Consider the following 18085-nt stretch of genomic DNA (forward strand, 5'->3'; position numbering starts at 1 on the left):
ACACAATAGATGCTTATTTCCAAAGCAAGTATACATGTACTGTATACAACGCATGAATTCCCTCTAAGTCAAACTCATGACCTTGCTGTTATGAGTGCAGTGATCTTCATTTAAGTGGAAATAAAACATGCCTTCACCACGCTCCATCAAACATAGCATTATAAATATAATGACCTAGCGATATAAATGAAATGCAGATTTCTATTGCTGTCATTACAAATTTGAATTGCAATTGAAACACAAATCTAGTCTTTAAACCTCTCTTTTCATTCACAAAGCTTATGAATGAGGTAATATGGAAGGTTAAGGTTGTAACTGGAACGTGGAACAGAGTTTAATTTATTAGGGCATTCCCTTAGTGGAATGAATTTGACTGACGGCCCTTTGGCAAGTGAACAGACATATGTGCGCTAAATTAGAAAAAAAGTGTGTTGGTCCAATATCATTAATCTTAAAAAGTGGGTGGGTCAATGGTTCAGACGCCCATGATGCTGATGGAACAGCGCAGATGTACTCTCAAACACACCGGGTTACCGTATCAGTAAAATTGTCCATTGTAATCATTGCAACCACATTTAATAAAAGGTGCACATTTCTCCCCCAAATCAATATAGGTAATATCAGTAAAATACTGTATATAAAAAGTAGCCTGTACCAAAATCTAAAGAACTGCCTGAAGAAATTAATAGTGAGTCTTCTGTGAACTTCACATGTGAAGGGATATTTGATGTGCTTGCCCACTTTATGTAGAGCATCTCACAATACTTGGTGGTTTGATCTGTGCTACAGTGTCTCTGAAAAGCCACTCTGTGTGGATGGGTTTGAAACAGAGCTGTCATATTTGCAAAATATAATCACTTATTGTTTTATGTTCTTGAGATTTAGTGTGATTCACATTCAATAAGAGGACGTCTTTAACTCAAGGCAGCGCAGAGTTCTTATGGGCACAGCACAGTGGAAATCATCCGAGCAGAAAGAGGAGGAGAAAAGGGGGTGTAGGGAAAGAGTTTAGGCGGCAGTAGGGAGGCTCATAAGTAATTGAAATGGAGGTGATGTCGCCGCTGGCCTGGACCGTTACTGTAACTGAAGTGCAGCCGAGCGTTTGGGATAAAATTGCTTTCTAATTATTCAATCCACCTTTACTTTTCCCCCTGAGAGTGAAGGAGAATAAAGGGAAGGTCTTCTTGATGAAGCTTTGACAGTTTGATGTTTGTACTCTGTTTTGTTGGATTATGAGCCATGGTATTAATGTGGATTTGTTTTTCCCAGCATGCAGCAGCAGCAGTGTATGTGTGTGGCTTTATTAGCCCTCCTGGTCATCACAGTCACAACGGCAGATGGTGGTAAAACAGAGAAACAAGGTAGGGTCATCGAATATTACCACTTATTGCTGTCTATTAACCCATACTGTTGTATTTAACAACACAATGTTCTGTAATAACAATTACTTTGTGACCCTGTGTGTCAAATCCAGACTAAAGTCTCATAATGTAATGATGAGATCAATAGAATAAGTTTGATTTCACATTTATCTCAATCTTTGACATGCCCTCAGTAAATATTTAACATATCATGGTTATATTTTCAAAGAATGTTCTTTATATTATGTAGGATTCATACACCATCAGTGTTTTACATCACCATCACCCCTTTACATCACCATCACCACTTTACATCACCATCACTGCTCCATATCACCATCAGTGTTTTACATCATCATCACTGCTTCACATTACCTCTTCATACACCATCACCGCTTTACATCACCATCAACGCTTCACATCACCATCAACGCTTCACATCACCATCACTGCTTCACATCACCATCAGTGTTTTACATCACCATCAGTGTTTTACATCACCATCAGTGTTTTACATCACCATCAGTGTTTTACATCACCATCACTGCTTCACATCACCAACGGTGTTTTACATCACCATCACTGCTTCACATCACCATCAGGGCTTCACAGCACCATCACTGATTTACATCACCATTAGTGTTTTCCATCATCATCACCACTTCACATCACCATCACTGATTCACATCACCATCACTGATTTACATCACCGTCAGTGTTTTACATCACCATCACTGCTTCACATCACCAACGGTGTTTTACATCACCATCAGTGTTTTACATCACCATCACCGCTTTACATCACCATCAACGCTTCACATCACCATCACCGCTTTACATCACCATCACTGCTTCACATCACCGCTTCACATCACCATCAGTGTTTTACATCACCATCACTGTTTTACATCACCATCACTGATTAACATCACCGCTTCACATCCCCATCAGTGTTTTACATCACCATCAGTGTTTTACATCATCATCACCGCTTCACATCACCATCACCGCTTCATACACCATCAATGCTTAGCATCACCATCACCGCTTTACATCACCATCACTGCTTCACATCACCATCATAGCTTCACATCACCCATCACCACTTTACATCACCATCACTGCTCCATATCACCATCAGTGTTTTACATCATCATCACTGCTTCACATCACCATCACCGCTTAACATCACCATCACTGCTTCACATCACCATCACTGCTTTACATCACCGTTTCACATCACCATCACTGCTTCACATCACCATCAGGGTTTTACATCACCAACATTGTTTTACATCACCATCAGTGTTTTACATCACCATCACTGCTTCACATCACCATCACCGCTTCACATCACCCTCACTGCTTCACATCACCAACAGTGTTTTACATCACCATCACTGCTTCACATCACCATCACTGCTTCACATCACCATCACTGCTTTACATCACCGCTTCACATCACCATCAGTGTTTTACATCACCAACAGTGTTTTACATCACCATCAGGGCTTCACATCACCATCACCGCTTTACATCACCATTAGTGTTTTACATCACCATCACCACTTTACATCACCATCAGTGTTTTACATCATCATCACCGCTTCACAGCACCATTACTGATTTACATCACCATCAGTCCTCCTGATCATCATCACTTTTCTATCACATCACTGCTTCATATCACCATCAGTGTTCCATATCATCAATACTGCAGCGATGTGAAACTCAGCATGTGAATATATGTGTGGATGCTCTGACAGGTAAAAAGGAACGTAAATCAGATTGTGGTGAGTGGCAATGGAGTGTCTGTGTGGCTAATGAGGGTGACTGCGGTCTGGGCACGAGAGAAGGCACACGCACCGGCAACGACTGCAAACAGACCATCAAAACCCAGCGCTGCAAAATTCCCTGCAACTGGAAAAAACAGTTTGGAGGTGAGAATCCGCTCACACACACAGGTTATACATACACACATTACACACAAACACACACACGTCTCGGTTCATCATGAGGAAGAAACTCACAGATTTATGTCCTCCAGAAATGACACGTCTGCTCTGAGAGCCAGAAACAAGCTGGCAGAATGAGTGTGTGTGTGTGTATGAGAAAGCATATGCCACAGTCCCTTGAGATTTGTAGGTATGCACATAAACTATCAACAAACATTGGAACTGTAAGGTGTTTCTCATCAGAACTTTCTCTCTCCCCTGAAAAATCTAACATCCCCTACAGAACATCAGGCTTCACATCATAAATAAAACATGATCAGACTAAATGCTTTTTCACTGAGGATTCCTCTCGTGTAGTTCAGACTCGGCGGTAGAGCAAGTGTAGTTCAGTGTTAAAACTCTACTGTCTTGTCTCTGTATATTTCACACTGGACTCCATTCAGGACAGCGGCTATTTTACCAGAGGGCCACCGGATGTAATTATGTTCTCTCTGGCTTTAAATATGTCATTAGAGACAATTTTGTGCTTGAATGAAGCGGTTTAAACCGCATCCACCCCAGCTGAAAGCAAGAGCTCAGAGAAGTTTAAAGAATGAGTTTGAAGAGAAATAAATCAGAGCCGTGCAGAATAATGCCTTAAGTGTGTTACATCTTCGCATTAGTTTCAGATAAATAAATTCTGTGTATTTATTTTATTTTTAATGAAAAAACGATTTTGAGAATAAAATGATTCAGATCTCTGTCTAGGAAAATAATGTCTTAATAGTCAATCAAGTTTATTATGTTACTAACTGTGACTGCAACACAATTTATTTGTATTGCACTGAAACCAATGCAGCAATGCTGTTTTTTACTTTTTACTTTAAGTTTTGCACATTTTTTGCATTTATTAACAGTTTTTGATGTGGTGCATGCCTTTGTCTTGGAGGTGAATGTAAATATGAGTTTCAGGCATGGGGTGAGTGTGACTCCAGCACAGGAATGAAGACACGCATCGGTACGCTAAAGCGAGCGCTGATGGACGCCAACTGCCCGAACACCGTCAATGCTACTAAACCCTGCGCAAAACCCAAGAGCAAACCGCAAGGTGCCTACACACGCAAACAGCTCTCCTTTCTGATCTAACACTTTTGTAAAAAAATTGCTTTAGATGGTGTGACCTTATGTTGAATCTCTCGAGAACATGAGCTGTCTTCAGAATAACACAATTCTATACCATATCCCATAATGCATTGCTATCAACTTAAACTTTAATTCCCAGTCTGGCAAAATGTAAAATGTTTTTCACAGGATTGTAAATGCAACACTTTAGTGGTGTCTATTTAAAGGGACAGTAAGTAGTCCTCGTTGGTGTCAAATGACCTCTGCCAGTGATCTGACTTATCTTTGTAAGCTTAGAATTTCTTCTCTTTATTTACATTGAACGGATAAGTCCAAGGAGGCGTCCATATCTTTCTTCCATACTGATAAACTATAATAGCAGAGAGGGACTACCAACGCGTTTCCACAACACGTTTTCATTCAGAATCAGCTGCAATGGACAAGGAGATCAGTGAGAACATAAGGGCTACCGTAGTTGCAACACGCATTTGGAAAGGCGAGGCGCTAGAGAGCACTGTTCGTTTGAACACAAAATACAATTTCACCACTAGATGGGGTAAATCCTGAGCCTGGTCCAACCAGGTCGTACATTCATTTAATTGACATTCGAACATACAGAGAGTCTGGCTATGCTCCATTGCAAAGCATTACTTCCGTTAAGGAGGGTCCTCTCTGTTGAAGTTTAAAACTATTGGATCTGCCCAGAGTCACCCTGAATCTGCCATAACCAATCCCTAACGTTTGGTCGTGACGTATGTCATGCACATAGGCTTAGCAACGTTAGCGTTAGCCATCTCTTTCACCACTAACGGAGCGAGCTGGAAAATCAAACTTTTCCCGAACCCCGTGGGGAGGAGGGCCATAACGTCATGGCCACCAACAAAACTTAGCAAAGCTTGTTCTTGCTCCGGCTGTAAATTTTGGATATTCGGCAGCGTTGCCACAACGGACCTAATAGCATTGCTCGCATCTTTTCCCGCAGCCATTACTGAACTACAACTCAGTCTGGCGCACGACCTCAACGTCATCGTTCTTAGCGACCCCCCTCTGTTCGCTGATTAGACCTGCAGATTTTTGCCGGAGAAAACGAAACTCTACACAGCAGTCCCAGACGTTGTACTGAAGCGAAATGAAAATTAATTTTATTGTCCCTTTAAAAGTGCAGTTAACTAAAGTTTATAAGAGTGATTCTCATCCTCAGTGCCATGTGTAGTAAAGTGTGTGCTTCACGAAACTGGCTTTTGTCCCTGGTTCGAATCCACCTTTTGCTGACCTCGCTTGTCTTCTGTTTCTTATCACATATCACATCAAAAAGGCATTTATTTTCACTAAAAATTGCTTACCCTACAGTCACATTAGCTACAAAAGTGAGCGACACCGAGCAACACGCACTCGCTTGATGAGCGTTCCTTGGCTAGTATCTAAAAGTGGTATCAAAAGTCACTTTAGAGGTATTGTTAAGTTAAGAAGAACGGTGTTTTTGGATTTAAATAAAAGTAACAAAATTTATGATATAAAATGCCAAACTTATAAGATATATACAGATATAACGCATTTTCCGCCATCTTGAATTATTTTCTCCTACTCGGCCACAGACCTACGTCACACGCTGCCCCTTCACTCCGATTGGCAGTCGCTTTGTTGCATCGCTCAACATTTACATAAAATAGCCTGCTTGTCTATTTTGGTCCCACCTTGCTCGCGCAGCGGCGAGCTCGTCGCTTGTCGCTGGCAAACGGCCACTCCCATTGAAAATGAAGGGTAGCCTGTCGCTCTGTCTCTTGTAGCTAATGTGACTGGGGGGTTAGATTGTAGTGGAAATAAAGGGCCTAAAGAGTTTAAATATTTAAGTATTTATTGGGTAAGGCCAGGGTTTGGTTTAGGGATGGCTTTAATTCTCCCAATAATTCAGCATCCATTTAATAATTTTAATATATAATCATTTACACTCACTGGTATTATTGCATCCTGTTAATGTACAAAAATATTGAGGTGCAAATGAAGAGTTTGGTTCGAAAACACGATAAATGCCTTTATTTTTTAAACAAAATGAATTACTGCCAAAATCAGTATTTTATTAGTTTCGGTATTTAAAAAAAACAATTTCTAAATTTTATGCAAAATACAATATCCGCCGTGTTATTCTGTCATAATTTCTCAATTTTTTCCCAAAATGCAATAAACGCCACTCCTCTTTTTCTGCAGAATGCAATAATTCTGCTGAACAAATCACAGCGCACCATTCTACGCTTTGTAAACGAACAATGGTGGCGCATTGAATACACACAGAATCCTAGTTTTCCTCATCTTGTACTTTGTGATCAACAAACAAACAAAAACAAAATAATACTTTAATGGCATTAATAAACCTGTGGTGTTTTTTTGTGATGGGAAAGAAACGTAAGCCATCAACATCTAATAATTTACGCGAGAGGGAGCCGGTTGCTTGTTCTCCCGACAGCATCAAGCTTCTGTCATGCTAACACATTGACCCCAGAGGATCTTATGAAAACGTAACATTATTTTACGCAAAGCCAACGAAAATCGAGCAGGACCAAAACATTTTACATCTGATCGCTGTGAAAAATGTTAAGTGACGACGTCCCAAGTATAAACGCAGCAATGACAGTGTTATTAATATGACAAAGTAAGTGTTTTGGTTAATGCCATTAATGTTTATTTTTTAGTCATTGGATACCACTAGTCAACTAAATGAATATAGGATTTAGAAAAAAATTCATGGATTTATTGCTTTTTGGGGAAAAAATATTTGTTTTTATAATAAATCTTTGAAAATCAAGTTATGGATTTGAATTGTTTATGTTTTTATAACCTAAAGATGCTATGTGAAAGTTTGTAACAGAAAATAGTGGTTTTCATCTTGTCAATTTCTTGGTATAGAAAACACGTTTTTACCGAAATTAGTCCAGATGGATTTATTGTGTTTTGGAACCAAACTCTTCAAATAGTATCTTGTGACAAATGTAGTATATTCATGTTTAAAATCATTGCATACTGGAAACTATATAATCACATCATGTTTATTAATGTAATATGTACCTGTATAGCACAGTAAACCAGTATTCCATTTTAAACAAGTTATAGAAATAAATACAATCTCTATAGTTATCCATTGTGATCTATGGTCTCGGATTTAAAGAAAACACTGTTGTTGTAAAGAATGCATTTCATCTTTGTGACAAAGTAGATTTATGTGTTTTTAGCTACAGTTGAACTGTAGAAGTGATGAGATTAAAAGGTTAAACTGAAATATTGATCCACACACACTTTTCTTCCTGTCAGAAGATTAAATGTTCATGAATTTGTGTTTGTGGTAATAGCTGAAGGCGGTTTTGTCTGGTCAGTGTGTAGTGTAGTATAAATGTGGTTACAGTGTTGAATTTCACACTATCCGCTTGTTAAGTATGACCTCCGGGTCCAATCGATCTCAAATGCCATAGGGATAAACCAAAAAAACATAATGCAAACCAGGGGCGTTGCTAGATATAAAGCTTTACTGGGGCACAGGCCCCCTATTTTTGCTGACTTTTTTTGAAAGCCTGCTGTGTGCAAGAAGTGTGCAACACTTCTATATGCAACACTTCTATACAATGTCCTTTGCTTAACCCACTATTCTACGTTTATAAGTATAATCTTCATCATACCTAACATTATTAACATGTTTGGAGGCATAAATGGCATAAAATGTTTGGAAATAATGACAGCAGCGAAATATTTTCTACATTATACAATGATAGCATAACTTGATAATTAATAAATTATTTTTACAAGAATATTTTTACAAGAAACCAGTCATGTTATGACTGCTATACTAAAATAATCTCAGTCATAGTTACTGCTAACTGTTATGTAAGTTAGTGTCCTAGAGTTAAATATTAGTGAACTAAATATTAATTCCATATCTGAAAATACAGAACAGTATAGCACATACATGTGTTGATTTTCTCAGCAACAATGCAATTCTATAGACTTGACAAAATGCTTTCCTGAGATTTTTCCTCTAATGTCTGATACCTGACAGGGTGAGGATGTAGTTTGTCTTACCTCCCTTAAACTCATCATCTCTCCTTTCTTCTTCCCTTTCCCTGCTTTGCACAAAACATTTCTGATGTACACCTACAGAAGCCAATAATGATCGAGTCAAAATAAGATTAGCATTATTATTTTGAAACGCACTTTAGTTTCGTCATGTTTTCTTAAGCTAAGTCAATCGCGTGGCGTCACCTGGACTTTTGAATGCTGTTGTACGTGGATGAACGCAAAGACGCGCGCAGACATGAATTTGTGCGTGTACATGTCAGGGCGACTGCTGCATCATTTTTAAAAGCGTAAATTGGGTAATTACAAAGCATATAGATCCGTTTTTGACGCTATTATTTTTGTCAAGGAATACACTAGTTAAAATGGCTAAAATTTAAACTTGAGATTTACACCAGGATTTATACTGGGGCATACTAGTGCTTATAAACATTTGTTTAATAATATAAATGGAGGTTTGGACCTGAAAACAGTATTCCTTACGTCATGACTTAACAAGCGGATATCTGTATGTTACGGTCTCCTTAAAATAAATTTTCAATGCCTTTGTATTTTGCACTTGTGCGTCATAACAAACATCAGTTTTCAGTCTAAAAGTTACCCATTTATTTTTAGCCACAGTTTCCAACACACACATGCGCACACACACACACACACACACACACACACACACACACACACACACACACACACACACACACACACACACACACACACACACACACACACACAAAAACACACTTTAGTAGTAAAGGTTTCTGAATGAATTAAAGCGATGTGATTGGAGTTTGTTTGGATGATGTGGACAGCAGACAGCAGGTGTCAGTGAGTCATGACATCCACAAGCTGTTCTATTACCATAATGTGACAGATTTCTGAATAAAACCCTACATTTTGAGATCCATCAGGAAGGTGAAACGTATAGGACGTGTGTGTGTGAAGGCTAAAGAAGAAGAGGCTTGTTTTAGGAGAGAGAGTTATTACATTTTGGTGAAAGATTACAAAGACAAAATGTAGTTTATGTAAAATAACTAGCACTAATGAATGAATCATCCATTATATGATCCGAAAGCTGAAAGCTAAAGACAGAGAATGAGGTTACAGACGGGAGATAGATTTGGCTCTGTAGTGAATCTGATGGGTCTTGTGCGTTAGTCATATTTATTAGGATTTTAAGCTCAAATGTTCCTGTCACCCTGTAAAGTGAGTTTAAAGAGACCAATTCATCATTAAACATCTGAAGGACTAAAGAAATGAAGTGAGACCTATGGAGAATATAAGAAAAAACACAAATGAGATCTGTATAATATCACAATCAACATTAAATGGAGAGATTTTTTTTCAGATTTTTTATTTGAAGAGATCTCAATAGATTCAACAGCCTGTTGACACATTTCAAAAGAAACTCAAACATTTCTCATCAAATTTGCCCAAGACCAAATGATCTGGAACTACATGCAAAGTCTCCTGAGTTATAAAAGAGCAGTCTGTGAGCTAGAGCGTTTGTGACGGTGTGTTTATGTGTGATATCGCAGGGGTAACACAGGTGCGTTTGTGTCCTTTTCAGCGTGCCAGCAAACAGGGGACAGGGGTGATTAGAAACTCTATTCCTTATGGATAAACCGGAAACACACAAACGTCAGGGTGAGATGGGTGTTGTCACCCGGGTCTGTTTGAGGTGATAAGAGAAAAGGCAGAGGGGATTGTGGTGGTGCCACTGTTACAGACGGATGAGCAGAGAGATGGAGAACAGCTAAAGGCTATCTCACCTCGCGCGTCTCTCGGTGCGGCAGGCCAAGGGAACATCACATCACCCGCGCTCATATTCACAATGAGACAATACATTGCTGAGCAGGGGGATTTTCTTAAGCTTTGATTGGCTGGATTCGGAGACAAAGACTCGAACGCTAGAGATGTGAATGAAACTGCAATAATGTGGAGCCCGAACCTATTTCTGTCTGTTAAATGCCATGTGACATGATTTGGCTTGTATTAAAGGGTAATTCTCGAATAATTGTCATGACCGGATCTATTTGGTTTATAAGATGCTGACTTTAAGTAAGTGTGTGTATGTGTGTGCGTGCATGTGGGTGTGAATAAATATAAAAAAAATGTATGACTGCGTCGACCTGACCTGTGCTTCCTCTGATATCACACCTCTATATTGTAATGACATTTAACACAATGTGTACTGTATGAGTAAAATGTACAAACACTTATATATCTTCGCTGCCCGATGAAACTCACGTATGTCCAAAACGGTTACTTTTCAGGAAGTGAATAAAACACCGTATATCAAAAGCAGTTGAATGTAGCGTTGTCATACTTGGTACGGCATCTTTACATGTAACCATATTCTTGCCAGTGTAATGATATAATCCACATTTGACCAAAATTGAGTTTAAATGGACATATGTGCATTTTTTACTGTAACGGTGATCGATACGCGTTCTTCCGATCATTAATTAGAATGGCCAAGTCGCGTTTCATATTGACAGATGAATACGCTTAGTTTATTAAATAGCCTACGTCTAAGGTTGTTAAATACGCTTAGTTTATTTAATATTAATTATACATTTATTAAATGTCTCTAAACTATGTAGGGACAATGAATCAATACACTGACATGGTAATGCTAGACAGATACTTTGTTTGCACAGTCCTACCGTAATTTTGTCACTCCTAGACGTACGTCTGGCGTCAGGGGGGAAACGTTTACCTCGATGAAGGAAAGTCATTGTCTCACCAGGCTATGTTTATTCGGCTATCCAGTGCTAAGCTTCGATAAAACTTTACGAGACCGGCCAGGTGCTTCCACAGGGCGGGAGATACGCTGCGTGATTGACAGCTTTGACACCAAATGGATATACGTGAAAATCAGATGACATGATTTCACAACTTTTCATTGGCCATTTAGATATGTGAAGCATACTGTATACGGAAATGAACCTGGACATTCAATCCGTCGAAAAATCTCATAATCGGCAAAATGGACATACGCCGTTTTCATTGGACAGCGACGATATGGTGTATAATTTAGTAAAAATAAACATATAAATGTATTGTGCAGGTAATATATGGTGTGTTAAATCCATCTTACTTATGTTAAGATCATGAAGTGCACCCCAGCATCACACACACCTACAAAATTCAAATATTGACGTCATTAAGATTATATTAAGTCATAAGTTATATTAACAGAATTTTGTGGGATGAATGCGTGTTGAGACTAACTGATCTTAATGTTCAGCCCAGTCTCACGAAATTTCGTGTTATAGTCTTGTACATTTTTTATTCTTTTTTGTGATATTATCACGAATTTCCGCGGTTTTTTGTGATCGTATAACGAATTCCTGTTTTCATGTGATTATCACATATTAGTAACTCAACTGTTTTGTCCTATTTTCTTACCATTGTTGCTTCGGTTTAGGGTTAGATTTACATAAAATGACACCCCTAACCAAATCCAACTCTAACCCTAACGCCAGGCGACATATAAAAAAACAAATCAGAAAAAATTGTATAAACCAATGTATAAAGTGACATTCTTATGCAAGCACCAAATTTTTCCCCCAACCGAAGCGACAATGGTTTAAAAATAGGAAAAAGCAGTTGAGTGGCCAATACGTGGTGATCAGACGAAAACAAGAATTCGTTATACGATCACGAGAAAACGCGGAAATTCGTTATAATATCACGAAAAAATAATAAAAAATTTACGTGACTATATCACAAAACCTTGTGAGACTGGGTAGCAATGTTACAGTTACATAGCACAGATCGTTTTTGCTATACGCTTTTGTAAGATAAACAGGGTTCCCACGGGTCCCCAAGTTTGTGAATCTGGGGAAAAATTCAAGGCCCTGGGAAGCTTTTAAAAATATACATACATATATACAGGTCATTGAAAGAGCTTGAATCTATTTAATGAAAGAAGATTTTTTTGGAAAAAAATACATATTATTCCCTGTGTAGTGTAGGATAATATCATAAAAATTCTAGTCTTTTTAAGCACACGTGCTAAACTGTTCGCTTTAAATGCTTATATCTTCTGTTTGCGAATGTTGATTCATACCAAAATGCTTTTTTGCATAGTTGTGTTTGACACATAAAAATGTCTCAGGTTAAGTATGTAACTGTTGTTCCCTGAGAAGGGAACGAGACGCTGCGTCTCCCTTGTCATACTTCCTGTAACGCCGTCTCTGTAACGCCGTCTTTGGCAATATTTCAGATAGCGATATGCTTCCTGGCTCCTGCGTCACCCTGTCTTTGTTGTTAAGCCTCACCATTGGTTGATTTGATATACACATTCAGACGCACTTACCCCTGGAAGCGTCGCCAAAGTGTCACCGCAGTGACGCAGTGCGAGTTCCCTCAAAGGGAACTGTAACAATGTATCTTAAAAGGTAACTCGATGTAACCTTGCTCTCACTTGAAATGTGTCCCCACATTTAGTCCTTGAATTTGAGGGTATCGGACCTGGAAAGTCCTTGAAAGGTCCTTGAATTTGAAGTTAACTAATGTGTGGGAACCCTGGATAAAGTTTTCAGGTATTTTGATTGTTATGTGTGAAAACTCAAGAGTTAAACTCGTGGCAGGTACAGACACGACGGCAGACAGATGGTGTTTCTGAGATAATTGACGTTATGAGTTTGATCAACAGGTGAATCACACTAACCTCTCTTTATCTCTTCATCTAATATGTTAATTAAAGTCAAGGATCATTTACGATTTCTGATGAGTTTTGCTGAGGTAATTTAATGACATAATATAACAATAAAATCATTTCAGGTGACTGCCTGATGAAGAAAAAAATCAAGAAATGTAACTATAGATTTAGGACTGTTTAAGATCGATTTGTATCGAGACTGATGTGAATATATTTGAATAAATATAATTATTTTCCACTAAATCTGGGTTCATCTTGATCTACAGACTCACAGAAGCCGAAGCCAAAGCGGGACGGAAAGAAGGATCGAAACCCGACAGACTAGAGAAGACAAGAGGAGAAGTTACACCTCCTCATGCAGGACATATACACACCTGCCTTTATATGAGGGAAAGAGATTTTTATTTCTGTCTAGTAGACAATATATAGAGCTTGTATAGTATTATCTTGCTGAAGAAATACGACATACAGATGAAGAAATATCTATTAAAATCTCATGCTTAAATTGTAATGTTATACTAAACTTATGGAATATCAAATCAGGACATTTAACTGAAGTTTCCTCTACTCGTCCTCATAATCTTCTAATCCCCTATGACTTAAAGTCTATGCATGACTTGTACAGTACTGTTTTTTACCGATAGTAAAGTTACTGCCATAGTTAACTGGGTGATGAGACTGAGTTGTTATGCGGTTAAGTATACCACTGTAGGTGATTTACTGAATACGGCACACTGTACATGGTTCTGTTTAAATGAAACGGTGGTCATTATTCCCTATATGAAGTTTTTTTGCCACTGGTGATGACCTCACCAGTTTAATGTAAGCGACATCTAATAATCATCTTGGAAATAAAATAGCTGTATAAAATATGGCTTTTGTGTGTGTGTTTTAAATAAATATTGACAGATATAATGAATTCTAATTGGTTCATCACACCGGAAGTGGAGGGTCAATTCACATGCATTGCATGGTGGGATTCAGTATTCATTAATTTATGATAACACACAATGTGCATACTGTGAACTGCATACTACATGCAGGGTTCCCACGGGTCCTCGAAATCCTTGAAAGTTTGTGAATCTGGGGGAAAAAATTCATGGCCCTTGGAAGTTTTTGAGAATATACATACATAGATACAGGTCATTGAAAGTGCTTCTATCAAAAATCTATTTTATGCAAAAAGTTTCTGGAAAAAAATCCATATTAGTGTAGTGTAGGATAATATTATAAAAATTTGAGTCTTTTTAAGCACACATGCTTAACTGTTCGCTTTAAATGCTTATATCTTCTGTAAGTTAATGTTGATTCATACCAAAATGCTTTTTTGCATAGTTGTGTTTGACACATGAAAACGTCTCTGGTTATATATGTAACTGTTGTTCCCTGAGAAGGGAACGAGACGCTGCGTCTCCTTGCCATACTTCCTGTAACGCCATCTTTGGCAATATTTCAGATAGCAGTATACTTCCTGGCTCCTGCGTCACCCTATTTTTGTCATTAAGCCTCACCATTGGTTGAATTTGATATACATTCAGACGCACTTACCCCTGGAGGCGTCCCCAAAGTGTCACTGCAGCGCGAGTTCCCTCGAAAGGAAACTGTAACAATGTATCTTAAAAGGTAACACAACGTAACCTTGCTCTCACTTGAAATGTGTCCCCACATTTAGTCCTTGAATTTGAGGGTATTGGACCTGGAAAGTCTTTAAAGGGTCCTTGAATTTGAAGTTAACTTAGATATAGAAGAAATAGTATGGTACAATGCAATTAGGGTTAAAGTTTGATTTTGATATATCGAGCTGAACATCTTCTGTTGTTACACACAGTTAATCAAGTTAAACTTATATGAAATATGCATAATTGATTGCTTATGGATTTATCTTAATGTAATAATATCTTAATAAATAAAACCTCTCATTATTCATTCATTCAGTCAGTCAGTCTATAAATGAACATTATTTAGCATTTGTGTGCAGTTGCGTTGCTCTTTTATTGACTGAAATAATACAGACCGAATCATTCATAATTAACATCTTTATTTGCTAGGATTCTTCTCCAAAAGTATTTGGCACAATACATCTTATAAACACAATTTGTTACCATTTTATCGCATCAATGATCAACAATCCAGAATGCAGTTTCGACCGTTGCCCTAATAAAGATCAAGAACATTCATATTTATTATTAAACACATGTATTTACACTTCGTCTGTGCTACACATATAGAATGTCCACTATATATTATAATACAAATATTAAGATGATGACAAAGCACACATCTACTGGTTTGAAGTCACAACTTACAGTGAATAAAAATCACATGACACGCGTAGCAATGAAAAATAAACAATATTATTTACACCGGCCTCCCACATGCCCCCATCTGTATATATATACACAGTACTGTGCAAATGTCTTAGCCCACCACCACCACCACCAGCTTTGTTGTTTTAGCAAAGTTTAAATGTCCATCCATATAAATGTTTCACTTTTTATTAAGATTAACAAACAGAAAATACAGGAAATATGTGCACACAAAAAAACTAAATGTCTTCTTTAGGCATCAGTCAGTATTTAGTGTGACCTCTCTTGGCACGAAACACATCTTGAGCTTTTTTGAGGAGACTGAAGTCCTGAAGTCATTTGATTAGAATTAGAAATTAGGATTTAATTTCATTTAGGTTTAAGAGATCCTGCAGCTGCCTGCTATTGATCAAGTAGAAGAGGACTTTAAATATACCCTTAGCTTTCTGGTTGTATTATAATAAATAGACTCCCAGACAGCAGCCGACGCTGGGCCGGATCCACACCAGATTGGCACCGGATCCGCAGACTTCGGCCCTGATCCGGTGCAGAGACATCTGCTGTCAGGTTAAGACATAATTATATATGATCACTATACAATTGCAAAAACAACAAATCTTATGGTAGCATGGTGGCCGAAGACTTTTGCATATATATACACTGTACAATTTCACCAGCCTGTGCCCCGTAACCCAAAGTCCAGCTGAAAAAATCATATATTTTTGGTATACTGATAAAACCAACAGCTCGTGTATGAGGCAGGTCAGAACGCATTCATCTCTTCTGCCTGTGCTGGTTTTTAAATTGTTGCTCTATGTACAGACAGATGTCTTTGGCCGATGTAACACGTCTCACTGTTTTCAGCGTCCTGCACCATGAGCTTGTCAAATAAAAGTAGTTCAGCTTTAAAAATAAACATTTGAATTCTTTGCACAACAGTGCACGGCCCGATTGTGTGAAACATACACTACGCAATGTGTGTCACACCTCATATCTCAACACATATACATGCATTGCTGCGTTTGGCACTATAACATATACAGTATGAGTGTAAACTGCTTTCTAGCAGCAGTACTTTATCCTGATCAAGTTAGTAATATGACATAGGTAGGGATGTTACCTAAATAACAACATCTTTTATTGCCACAGATATTTGAAGGAAACACCGTCATTCCCCAGAGTCACAGAAACACAAGGGCAAATGTTAAACATTTTCCTTGAGACGTGCTGGTCAAGCTTTTCTCTCTGTATTCACATACTTGAAAAGAGTTGCTTTCTGGCCCGAAGCACATTATTTCTGTCATCCTCAATTCACCATTAATGAGCCAAAAAGGGAAAAAAAACACCAACTTTAAAGTCAAACGTGTGAAGAAGTCTGGTTTAGTTGCTATGGCCACCAACAAGTTAAAGTGATTTTTTTCACACTGTCGTCTGTCTGCTTTCTCTCTTGGTGTAATGTTCATGTATGGCTTGGTTCTTTAAAAATTCTAATCAGATCAAATGTTCCACTTACTGTATATTTACATATTGATAAAAGATTATAATAAAAATATGACTATTGTTTGATAAAGTCTACTCATTGGGACTGTAGTATTTTGTATATTGTTTATCAGTTTTTAGTGCTCATTGGATAGTTTTGTGTCTTTGTCAGCCGCTCTGATGACCTCCAACATACGACACATTGGAATTTCTCACACACGTCTCCAAATCACTTCACAAACCCCCACACACAAATACACACACATACGAGTTAGACACTCCAGGAATGATGCGTATACACATACACACGTAAGTATGTGCTGTATTTCTGCACTGATGTCTGGGTCATGAGACTACAAATTTCACATAGACAACATGTGTGACCAGCACACACACAAACACACATACACCAAAAACATTGACACACACACTCACACACACAGCAGATACTTTTAAGTGTTTGTGCTCAAAGACAAAAGAAATATTTACAGCTAAACTTATAACAAGTGCCAGACACGCAAACCCCCACAATAAATCATAAATCTTTCTCGTGTGATACTTTCACATGAAAAAAATACACCCACGTCAGCTTAAAAAAAGAACACTGAAATAACTTCATTATATTAAATCAACTCAGTAACAGATCTGAAAACACACTCAAGCCCTTTTGTATAAATTGTGCTGTCAGTTTACTCAAGAGGATGATGATGATGGTTGGATGAAGATGAGATGAGCTCCCTGAACATCACAATACACACAGCCAATCAGATCTAGTATGTGTGTGTGTAGAGTTCAACATACACAGACGTCTGTGCTCATATCTTACAGATGTCAGGAACATCTTTAAAGAACTTTAAGAACATCAAGAGATGTTGTGTAAATAATAAATGCAGTTTACACCATGATAGGAGTTGTTGTTTTGCTTTCAGATTTAGTGCACACATTTGAACATGCTTGAAAACTTATAAATAACTATAAGTATACTTTTGATGTAGACCACACATGTGACCTCATGAAGCTTATAGACCTGCTGTGCTTTTGTAAATCTAACAGTGTCCTCTTATCTCTATGTGAAGCACAGAGCGAGTGTATTAGATGAGTGTCTCTCCATGTAAGGATGGGGTCAGAGGAGAGGGTGTTTAACTCCCAGATCTC

General features: G+C 38.1%; 1 protein-coding gene across 4 annotated transcripts in view; it reads left to right on the plus strand.

Moving 5' to 3' along the window:
- The window catches only part of ptn (pleiotrophin), a 100292-nt gene extending 86273 nt beyond the window's left edge, over positions 1 to 14019 (plus strand). For 3 of the 4 annotated variants that reach the window (XM_055190257.2, XM_055190260.2, XM_055190258.2), the window contains 4 exons: positions 1270 to 1361; positions 3128 to 3301; positions 4245 to 4403; positions 13412 to 14019. In XM_055190257.2, the coding sequence (XP_055046232.1) occupies positions 1270 to 1361; positions 3128 to 3301; positions 4245 to 4403; positions 13412 to 13470 (484 nt within the window). In that variant the 3' untranslated portion in view covers positions 13471 to 14019. Of the gene's footprint in view, positions 1 to 1269; positions 1362 to 3127; positions 3302 to 4244; positions 4404 to 13409 lie in introns of all 4 variants that reach the window. The other variant, XM_055190259.2, reaches the window with a different exon arrangement.
- The last annotated feature ends 4066 nt before the right edge of the window (positions 14020 to 18085 follow it).

This window comes from Misgurnus anguillicaudatus, chromosome 1 (assembly GCF_027580225.2).
Source record: "Misgurnus anguillicaudatus chromosome 1, ASM2758022v2, whole genome shotgun sequence".
Classification (NCBI taxonomy): Eukaryota; Metazoa; Chordata; class Actinopteri; order Cypriniformes; family Cobitidae; genus Misgurnus; species Misgurnus anguillicaudatus.